This window comes from Gadus chalcogrammus, unplaced genomic scaffold (assembly GCF_026213295.1).
Source record: "Gadus chalcogrammus isolate NIFS_2021 unplaced genomic scaffold, NIFS_Gcha_1.0 GACHA146, whole genome shotgun sequence".
Lineage (NCBI taxonomy): Eukaryota > Metazoa > Chordata > Actinopteri > Gadiformes > Gadidae > Gadus > Gadus chalcogrammus.
Window position 1 is genome coordinate 17,501 of NW_026613581.1, and position 11,206 is coordinate 28,706.

The following is an 11,206-nucleotide window of genomic DNA, read 5'->3' on the forward strand; positions in this document are numbered from 1 at the left end:
TGGGACTGTTCTTCTCTCTCACACGCTCATCTCTGGGGCTGTTCTTCTCTCTCACACGCTCATCTCTGGGGCTGTTCTTCTCTCTCACACACTCATCTCTGGGACTGTTCTTCTCCCTCTCACACGCTCATCTCTGGGGCTTTGTTCGTCTGCTGCTGTCAGGACGCAGATCCACTGAGACACTCTCTATTTAATTGTAATACCTGTATTTATTAGTCAGTAGTATCATGCCTGTACGCTGTCATACTCGACCCCCGCCCTTCCCTTCTCTTTCATTCCCCTGTCATACATTTGAAACCTGTGGTCGCGTTTACTTTTATTTATTTTTAAAGGGAAAAAATTGTGTAAAAACAAAGTGTTTTTATTTGTATTTTTTATATTATGATTATTATTCGTGGTCTTTTAGTTGTTTTTAGTATTTGTGGTGTGTGTGTGTGTGGGTGTGGGTGTGTGTGTGTGTGTGTGTGTGTGTGTGTGTGTGTGTGTGTGTGTGTGTGTGTGTGTGTGTGTGTGTGTGTGTGTGTGTGTGTGTGTGTGTGTGTGTCCCAGGCTGGGCTGAGCGCCCCGTTTCATGCCAGCTTGGCTGATTAATGGGGTCGTCATGGCAATCGGACGGAATGAGGGTACGGAACGCAGGCGGTCCGCCCTGTTAGAACCCCATGTTCCTCTGGCACGCACACACGCACACACACGCACACACGCACACACAAACACACGCACATGCACACGCACACGCACACACACACACACACACACACCGGTACACATAGTTTATGCCTTATCCTATCTGAGTGAAATCCTAATTATTCACACACTCCTGTCATCTGGGTTTTCTCTCGTTAGCGGGTATCTGTTCCAACTCTCCCCCTATCTCTCCATCGCCCTGTCTCCTCACTCCTCTCTCTCACCCTCTCACCTTCATTGTTTCCTCACACCTTTATCGCCTCCCCTAGGAGGCCAAGAGCCAGAGGGGTTGACAGGCTTCATGGTAAAAAACCAACACTCTTCCCAGTCCCCAGTCCCAGTTCCCAGTGGTTTAGAATGCCGTGCTTGAACACAAATCAAACAGACAGATGAGTAATTAATAAGTAGCAAACTTTATAAATTCTTATTTTTGTCACCTTTTGCTCTTCTTGAAGGAGAACCTCCAGCCAGGACCCTGTTTGGGTTCTAAAGGACGGATACAGACAACGTTTCTTTGAATTGGTCCAGTTTTGAGAACCCTGCAGAACCTACATTCACACCCCCCGTAAATGTATAAAATTGCAGCTCTTTGCTACTGACAGACTCAGATTATATTCTAACATTATGGAAAAGATCCCTACAGAGAATTAACAAATGTTTATTTACCTTTATCTCGACCCCGGTCTGTTCACGCTCAAGCAGTCGTTACGCTTTTCAATCTCGTTGACGAGTTGTTGCAGAACCTTTCCAGCTCTCACTCACATTTCCACGTTTCTCCTCCTCCAACATCTCGACCTGTTCACCATTTCACAATCAGAGCAGGACTTCTCCTGGAGAGAGAGTTGGTTGGACTGAATAACAAACTGAGCGGGATCAAGTTAAAGGGAAAGAAACAAGTTGTGTTTCTATGTAGGCATCTGTTCGAATATAATCTGAGCCTGTAAGTGGTTAAAACAAGCACTTTTAGAGGGCATACATTGATGCGGTGCTATCACCAACATGGTTACTCCACCAAATCTAAAAAACAAATTGTTTGCATTAGTCGCGTAGACCCAGAATCTTCTGAAGCTTGGGTCCGGGTTGAAAAATCCTGAAGTTTTCTTTTAACATCCAATATTTCAGAGGCAATTTGGTTTCACGTAAAAAAAAATGTTGTTAGTGCTATTTACTCCAAAATCCATAACAAAATAAATATAAAATTGGCTAATGCAAATGAAATAAGGCCAAGTTCTTAATAGACTTTTTGTGAGTGATTTCCGCTGCAAGTTATTGAGAAGTAGATATGGGGGATCAAACCCGGAACGTTCTGGCCGTCCTCCACCGTCCCTTCCAGTGTGAACAAACCTGCTTCACTTGGAGGTTTAATGACGAGGGTTCAGGTCAGGTGAGGCTGTTTACCTGCCTTAGCCAAACCGTCCCCTTCAGACCGTTCAGTTGGCTTTATGAGGATCTGCATTAATCCAGACGTAAGGAGCCCCACGCAACGACAGGTGAAGAGGAACTCTCTCCCTCTGTCTCTCTCTGTCATGGTGGCTCTTTCTCTGCCCTTTCTCTCTCTGTCTCCTTCTCTAGTTTCATCCCAGCATCCCTGTACTCATCTCATGTCACACACACACACGCACACGCACACACAAACACAAACACTCACACATAATATCCTCTCATTTCATCGTTGCTTCAGTGCTACCATTTATGTCTCTCTCATCTTCTCTCCCCATCCCGCTCTCTTCGGACTGGTCCGTGTCCGACTGTCGTCTCCCTCTCTCCCTCCCTCCCTCCCTCCCTCCCTCCCTCCCTCCCCCCTCGTTTCTTCTATTCTCCCCCGCTCCTCCCTCCCCTCCCCCTCCGTCCAACCCCCATTGGCTCTTCCAGATGTTACGTTCTCGCCCCTGGGAGCCCCAGTGAAGAGAGATCATGTGTGCATGTGTGAGCATGCATGTGTGTGTGTGTGTGTGTGTGTGTGTGTGTGTGTGTGTGTGTGTGTGTGTGTGTGTGTGTGTGTGTGTGTGTGTGTGTGTGTGTGTGTGTGTGTGTGTGAATTCATATTCGTGCTGCACATTACCTCAGCCTATGAGCTTGTGTACGTCTCGTGCTTACATGCCTTTTATGTGAATATTTGTTGAAACACAAATCAGTTAAACATGCGCACGAGTGTGTGTGTGTGTGTGTGTGTGTGTGTAAACTATGCGAGTGTGGTTATACACAACGTGTGTGTACAAGTGAGTGTATAAGTTAGTGTGTGTATGTGTGTGTGTACACAAAGTGTGTGCACCTGAAGGTGTGTAAATAGTGTGTGTGTCTGCATATGTATAATGTGTGAGTGTATGTTGGTGTGTGTGTGTGTGTGTGTGCTGTGTATAGTGTGTGTGTGTGTGTGTGTGTGTGTGTGTGTGTGTGCGCGCGCTGTGCAGTGTGTGTGTGCGCGCGCTGTGCAGTGTGTGTGTGTGTGTGTGTGTGTGCGCTGTGTATTAATACATCCCATTGATCAGACCAGGACCCCTGACAGTCATCATCCCTGAGAACCATCTGGCGGACGCCTGGCGTTCCCTCACCCAAACACAAGCTGACACCCTATTAATCTGGACGCCGCGCGCACACGCACGCACACACACACACACACACACACACACACACACACACACACACACACACACACACACACACACACACACACACACACACACACACACACACACAGGCAGGGAAGTGGCGGGGGGCTGCGCATGTTCAGACCACGAGATGCACATGTACACACATGTACACATGTACAAACGGATGTGTGCGTTTGTGTTTTATATACATACGTGTGTAGGAAGATGTTCAGAGAGAGGCCGGTGTGTGTGTGTGCGTTTTCGTTTATGAAGATGTGCAGAGAGAGAGTGTGTGTGTGTTTGTGTTTTATATGCATATGTGTGTATGAAGATGTTCAGAGAGTCGATGCGTGTGCGTGCCTGCGTGTGCGTGTATATGTGTGTATGAATGTCTGTGTGCTTGCAAATGCGTGTGTAAATGTATGTGTGCGTGTGTGTGTGCATCCCTACACCAGCGAACACATACGTGTGCACGCTCCACTCTGCCATCCGCCAGCAACAGCCGGCGTCGGAGGGAGCTGAAGGGTGCTTGGAAATTAAGGTTATTACACAAATTGAGCCATATGGTCTAAATATTTCAGAGCTGGAATTTACTAGGCAATAAAAATGGCCCCTACCTCGGTAATGGTGTAAATTACAGCTTAACCACCAGCGCTAATGATGTCCTTCTGTACGCCCTGTAACCAACCGTACATGAAGGACACATTGTTTAAAAAATACTCCAGGAAAAGAGACGGGGGAGGGAGGGAGGGGGAGAGGAGAGGGGAGGGAGGGAGGGAGGTGGGTGGGAGAGGGTAGGGAGGGGGGGAGGAGAGGAGGGGAGGGAGAGAAGGAGGGAGGAGGGTGGGAGAGGGGAGGGAGGGAAGAGGGGAGAGGGGAGGGAGAGAGGGAAGGAAGGAAGAGGGTGGGAGAGGGGAGGGAGAGAGGAAAGGAGGGAGGAGGGTGGGAGAGGGGAGGGAGGGAAAGGGGGAGGGTAGGGAGGCAGGAGGAGGGAGAAAGAAAGAGAGGGGTGGGGAGGTGGATGGATGGATGAATAAAAAGTGATAAAGACAGGGCACTTTAGAAAGAGTGAGAAAGATAGAGAGAAGTGTACCAGCGTGTCCATACCATGTTGATAGGAGGGCACTCAGCCCCTCATGTCTCTGGGCCTCATGTGCCTGAAGGACCACACGGCCTCAGGTGTGTGGTTGTGCACATACAGACCGTGTAGAGCGGTTATGTTCTCAGCATGAGGGACGCTGGGGGGACCCCAAGGCTGGGGGGGTTCAGCGTTGGGTGCCCCACCCTGGCAGGGTCAACCCCCCACCCCTGGGTGCCCCGCCCCCGGGGAGTTAACCGTCCGCTCTACCCGTGGAGCTAGACTGGACCTGTTCTTACCTCTGTGAACCTCTTCGGGTGCTCTCCTCCCTCCTCCCTCCTCCCTCCTCTCTCCTCTCTCCTCTCTCCTCTCCCGGTCCTCTCCTCTCTCCTCTCTCCTCTCTCCTCTCTCCTCTCTCCTCTCCCGGTCGTCTCCTCTCTCCTCTCTCCTCTCTCCTCTCTCCTCTCTCCTCTCCTGGTCGTCTCCTCCCTCCTCTCTCCTCTCTCCTCCCCGGTCGTCTCCTCTCTCCTCTCTCCTCTCCCGGTCGTCTCCTCTCTCCTCTCTCCTCTCTCCTCTCTCCTCTCCCGGTCGTCTCCTCCCTCCTCTCTCCTCTCTCCTCCCCGGTCGTCTCCTCTCTCCTCTCTCCTCTCTCCTCTCCCGGTCGTCTCCTCCCTCCTCTCTCCTCTCTCCTCCCCGGTCGTCTCCTCTCTCCTCCCTCCTCTCCCGGTCGTCTCCTCTCTCCTCTCCCTCCTCCCTCCTCTCTCCTCTGAAGCCCCTCGCTGAGAGCCTTGGGGGCGGGGGGGGGGGGGCAGCGGTGCCCTTGGGCCGTGTCGATGGCGTTCAGTCGGGGGGCACCAGGAGGAGGTGGAGAGGAGGTGGAGACGGCCGGCTGAGGGGACGGAGAGCAGGACGAGAGGAGGGTGAGCTACGATGAGTGCGCCGCGAGCAGAGGACAGGAGTGTGTGAGAGGCCCGCCGGCGATAAGGAGTGTGGGAAGGAGAGTGTGCCGGGCCGTCGGCCTATTGGACCCCTTGGTTAAAGATCTTGAGCTCTGATTGGAGGACTCTCAGCACTCGGCATAAACAGCAAAATAATCAGGCGGCCACCCTCCCAACCTGACTTGAATCACTCTCCTGGTCGTACGCTACTAACCTTAACTTTTGGATATTATGCATGAATAAGGTCATATTTACAGCGCATTTGACCAGTTAAATCTGCTATGCAGGACATTCTCACCCCCTCCCCCATCACCTCCCATCACCTTTCTTCCTTCCTATTCCTTCCTTCCTTTCTCCCTTGACTCCTATTCCTTTAGCTCCCAGTCCTACTCCGTCTCCTCTCGTGATCTTCTCCCTCTCCTCCTCTCAGGGTAATGATGGGCTGGGTGTTATTGTGGCTCTGCAGCTGAAGAGGCCGCGTCTCCTGCTCTAGTGGTCGGCACTTGTCCTAAATGGGTGTTTAGTACCGCGGCCTTGACATGATAGACCCTCGCTCTAGAGGAATGCAAAGTGTTTGTGTGTGTGTGAATGGTTGTGTGTGTGTGTGTGTGTCTGGTTTGTGTGTGTGTGTGTGTGTATGTCGGGAAGTTGGTTGGTAATGCGAACAAAAATTCAACAGGGCATCCCACCCACCTTTGGTCCTAATATATACTCGCCCCTGCCTACATTTAAATAGAGCAGCATGAAAAATAACTTGACATAATTGTGTCATCTCATTTAATGTCTTCCATGCCCCCGTTTTACTGCGCAGCGACATTGGCACAGAGAGTGTCCTGACTTGTGTCTGGTCTCATTCAGAGTCGTGATGTAACCTATATATCTGACCAGCTCGTCTCTGGACTGGAAGGGAATCATGCGTGTGTTCACCTTGCAGCGACGTTTTAGGAGCTGGGGCTTCCGGCCTGACACCTTACACATTCAGCAGGGTCCTCCCACTACAGCGAAGCAGTTCAGGTGATTCACTTCCGACAACTGAGGAGAGTCCAGACTCTGTTGAACTCCGTGTCCCAGCTGTCTTGTCTTCATGTAGACGGTGGAAGGGCGGCATGTGGCTCAGGAGGTAGAGCGGTTAACTGGTAAGCAGAAGGTTACTAGTTCCATCCCCTAATTGTGTTGAGGTGTCACCTCACCCTGACTGCTCCCGACGAGCTGGCCGTCGCCCTGCGTGGCTGACTCCGCCGTCGGTGTGTGAAAGTGTTCATGAATGGGTGAATGTTAGGCAGTGTTGTAAAGCGCTTTGAGCGGCCACTGGTTAGAAAAGCGCCGTATAAATGCAGTCCATCTACCATCAGCCTGTTCGGGAGAGGAAAGACAAAAACAGAGTGAATACTGTGGAGCAACCCACAGAAGAGGTTGTATGTCCCGATGATGGCTTGGGGAGCTACCAGCAGAGCTCCTGGGGAGCCCGGTGTTGCTCATTGTGTTTCTGCATGCGGGCTGACCCCTGCTGAGAAGGGATGCACGCGGTCCATCCGTCCGCCAAGACGCCCCGCGTTATGAATGATCTGATTGAGGTTCCCGGAATTATCGCTTATTGCGCCGTTAGATTTAGCGAGGGGTCAACTGTAATATATATGTAAATACCGACACAGACCCCCGCTCGCATACATACGCACGCATCGCCGTGTGCATGCATGTATAAACACACCCAACCCGTCCACAAATACAAACGCAATTAATTCAGTGCCGTTGAAAAGGGAATGTGCATTTTAACCGGACCTCCTGCAGATCCGCGGAGTCCAGTCTGTGGCTGTGTGTTGGTGGCGGGGGGACGCAGACTGCAGTCTGTGGCTGTGTGTTGGTGGCGGGGGGACGCAGACTGCAGTCTGTGGCAGTGTGTTGGTGGCGGGGGGACGCAGACTGCAGTCTGTGACTGTGTGTTGGTGGCGGGGGGACGCAGACTGCAGTCTGTGACTGTGTGTTGGTGGTGGGGGGACGCAGACTGCAGTCTGTGGCTGTGTGTTGGTGGTGGGGGGACGCAGTCTGCAGTCTGTGACTGTGTGTTGGTGGTGGGGGGACGCAGACTGCAGTGTGTTGGTGGTGGGGGGACGCAGTCTGCAGTGTGTTGGTGGTGGGGGGACGCAGACTGCAGTCTGTGGCAGTGTGTTGGTGGTGGGGGGACGCAGACTGCAGTGTGTTGGTGGTGGGGGGACGCGGGGCCATTAGGCACAGAGGAGACGGGTCACAGCAGAGGCCCTGAATGGCCACGAGCACTTCACACTGGCAGCCATGATTGTTTTTGGCGGCTCCAGACCCTCGGAGGTGTTTCTGTGTGTGTGTGTGTGTGTGTGTGTGTGAGGGGGGGAGTGGGGGGGGGTGGGTGGCGATGAGTTGGTGTCACAGTGTGTGTGTGTGTGTGTGTGTGTGTGTGTGTGTGTGTGTGTGTGTGTGTGTGTGTGTGTGTGTGTGTGTGTGTGTGTGTGTGTGTGTGTGTGTGTGTGTGTTTGTGTGTCTCACAACAGTCAAACTGAAAAAGTAAGACACACACACATGCAGGGCATTTACAAACAGATGCAGGGCAATTGTACCAGCGGAACTGAATTAAACAAACACGAGCACACACACACACACACACACACACACACACACACACACACACACACACAACCCCCCCGCACTGAGCCACGGGGCGGGCCCGGAGCTTGGCATGCAGAAGAGGCGGAGCAGTGTGTGGCGCTCACCTCAGAAAGCCCAGAAAACAATTACTGCCCTCCCAGGGAACGGGCGCCACCGCCGCCGCCGCCGCCCGCTGCAGGGCGCCGCGGCGCGCGCTAATAGACTGCAATAGGCTGCTGGAGTCGCCGGGGCACGCCGCAGAATGAAGAGGAGAGAACCCGGAGCAGGAGACGCAGAGCGCCGTCCGAATTGGACGTTCATTGAGGGACTGGGCTGTCACCGTAATGGACCATTCTGGACCCAATTCGGCCTTAATTAACTCATTAGTTTTTATTCTCCTCTCTCTCTGGCGTGGTACTCTCCGCTTGTCGTGTTTGAGTGCGTGTGCAGGTGTGTGTGTGTGTGTGTGTGTGTGTGTGTGTGTGTGTGTGTGTGTGTGTGTGTGTGTGTGTGTGTGTGTGTGTGTGTGTGTGTGTGTGTGTGTGTGTGTGTGTCTCGGCCATATGCTAATGTTGTTGGGTCTCTGTGCCCCCCCCCCCCCCCCCCCCTCTCTGCTGGGCCTGGTTCCGGGCCTCCGTGAGATCATCAGCATAATTCTTCTGACAAATACACATGGTTATTCTTAATTAGTATCACACACTGTCCCCTGGCCACACCAGGCCTGTCCACCTGGATATCACACACACACACACACACACACACTCAAAGACACACACACATGCACGTGCGCGCACTCACACGCATGCAAACTCACACACACATAGCCATACACACCAGCGGAACAAGCTGGTGCGGCTGCATGCATTGATACTAACGATAATATTACAAATAGGAACCTAAATTCAATAGTACAAATAGTTTTATATTTTATTATCATTCGTTGCACACACACACACGCGCACACACACTCACACACACACACACACAGCGCCGGGAAGGCTTGTCACAGCCCACTTCACCTCGCGAGGAGACAGAAGGAGTGGACGGAGGGAATGGGGGAATAACAGATTGACTAGATTGCTCTCATTCCCGCCGACGCTAAGTCGTGTTGAGCCATGTAAGATCTGAGGGTCCTTTAATGTTTAAATGAGCAAAGACCCCTCACTCTCCCCGCGCCTCCCTCCCGCTCCTCTTTGTGTTCCTTTCTCTGCTCTTAAATCTCGTTTTTTTTTAATCACTCTTTTTCTTTGCGTGCTTCATTCTTGTGCTGATTTAACGCGAGGCGTCCCCCCCCCCCCCCCCCCCCCCCTCCTCTCTCTTTTGTTTTTGTATATTCATTTAATCGTCTGCTGGTCCCCCTGTTCATTTGCCCCGGCCATGATTAACTGTTGGCTTTGATCACTCTGCTGAATGCATATTCCTGAGTCTAATCCGAACGCACACACACACACACACACACACACACACACACACACACACACACACACGCACACCCACGCACAGATGTGACATCTATTTCCTTTGATATCCAACATTTTATATTGGAGCGATTCATATTGTTTAACCAAACTGACAGGGTTCAGGAACGGCATTCCTCTCTAGTCCCGAGGAGCCCATAGTGATACGCACACCCCAGCTCAAATGTAGAAACCCCCAACCTCCCGTTTTTAGATTCAAACCAGCACTCATACGCTCTCCAGTGGCTCTAGTGGGCTCTCTGGGGGGGGGGGGCTCAGGAGGTAGAGCGGGTTGGCTGGTAACCGGAAGGTTGCTAGTTCGATCCCCGGTTCCTCCTAGCTGAGTGTCGAGGTGTCCCTGAGCGAGACGCCTCACCCTGACTGCTCCTGACCAGCTGGCTGTTACCCTGCGTGGCTGACTCCGCCGTCGTTGTGTGAATGTGTGCATGAATGGGTGAATGTTAGGCAGTATCGTAAAGCACTTTGAGTGGCCACTGGTTAGAAAGCGCAGCATAAATGCCGTCCATTTACCATTTAGTGTACCAATGTGGCACGATGTCCTTAAAAGGGCAAGGTTTTGGAATGAAAACCTTTATTGGTTCGTTGTTATCTTTAACATAATACCAAAATCAACGCTGTGACGGTAGATTCTCTTTCCTCGTCGTTCCCGGGTTCAATCCCTCAAACGGGTGAGCGTTCCTGACGGGGAACACGGAGCCAAACGGGAACCCGCGGTCCCTTAAATCACTGTCTTTTAATAATGAAGGAACAGCTGTAACCCAACCGCCACATGGAAACACAAACAGCTCATTTGCAATGAATGTCCACAGTCTGTCAAGCTTTACTTGAAAACCAATGTGGCTAAATGGATTCTCACATCGGTATTTAACGAGACACTGCTAATTATGATGGTGTCTGTGTGCGTTGTGGGTGTTTGTGTGCGTTATAAACAACACAAAGTAGTAAAGGGGGCTCGTGCCACATTTAGTTGCGTGCCATGTTTTTTAGTGTTCAAATATTTGATCGGCGCAACTGTGCAAACGCGCGCGTTGTGCACGTGTGTACATGCAGTTAAAATGTCTCTAAGTGTTAAAGCTTTTGATTCTAGTGTCTCTGTGGATGCATTCAACGGTTTTTGCGTGTGTGTGCTTGTGTAGCCTATGTCTGTGTACGTGTTGGTGAGTTAGTGTGTGTTTTTGTGTATTTGTGTCTGTGTGTGTGCGCGTCTGTTACTGTGTGTGTGTGTGTGTGTGTGCGTATGTTACTGTGTGTGTGTGTGTGTGTGTGTGTGTGTGTGCGTGCGTTAACGTGTGGTAGTGTGTGTGTGTGTGTGTGTGTGTGCGTATGTTACTGTGTGTGTGTGTGTGTGTGTGTGTGTGTGTGTGTGTGTGTGTGTGTGTGCGTTAACGTGTGGTAGTGTGTGTGTCTGTATGTGTGTGTGTGCCTGTGTGTGTGTGTGCGTGCGTGTGTGTACCACTGGTCATTAATGCGCTGTGTTTCAGTAGTAAAGCGTTTGGCTGTATTGCCATCTAGAGGCGTTCTGCTGGGTCTCAGTGCTCCTATAAAAGCCACTGGTGCCAGATGCTGCTATTGACAATGTGCATATGTTAACTGGTTTATAGGCCACATGCCCCACATATTTCACTGGCTTTTAAGATAGAGAGATCTCCTTCTCTCACTTAATCTCCCTTTTCTCTCCCTCTTTCCTTTTTTTCTCCTCTCCTGCCGGGGAACTTTTACTCCCTCGTTTAACTAAATTCCCTCTACCCACATTTGATTCTCTCTCTCTCTCTCTCTCTCTCTCTCTCTCTCTCTCTCTGTCTCTCTTCTCTCTCTCTCTCA

General features: G+C 51.4%; 1 protein-coding gene across 1 annotated transcript in view; it reads left to right on the top strand.

The window, feature by feature from the left end:
• Positions 1-5,784, top strand: part of LOC130379009 (usherin-like) — a gene marked incomplete at its 5' end in the record, with an annotated part of 17,562 nt that extends 11,778 nt beyond the window's left edge. The window contains one exon of the mRNA XM_056585586.1: positions 5,722-5,784. Within this exon, the coding sequence (XP_056441561.1) occupies positions 5,722-5,784 (63 nt within the window). The remainder of the gene's footprint in view (positions 1-5,721) is intronic.
• Between the last annotated feature and the right edge of the window lie 5,422 nt (positions 5,785-11,206).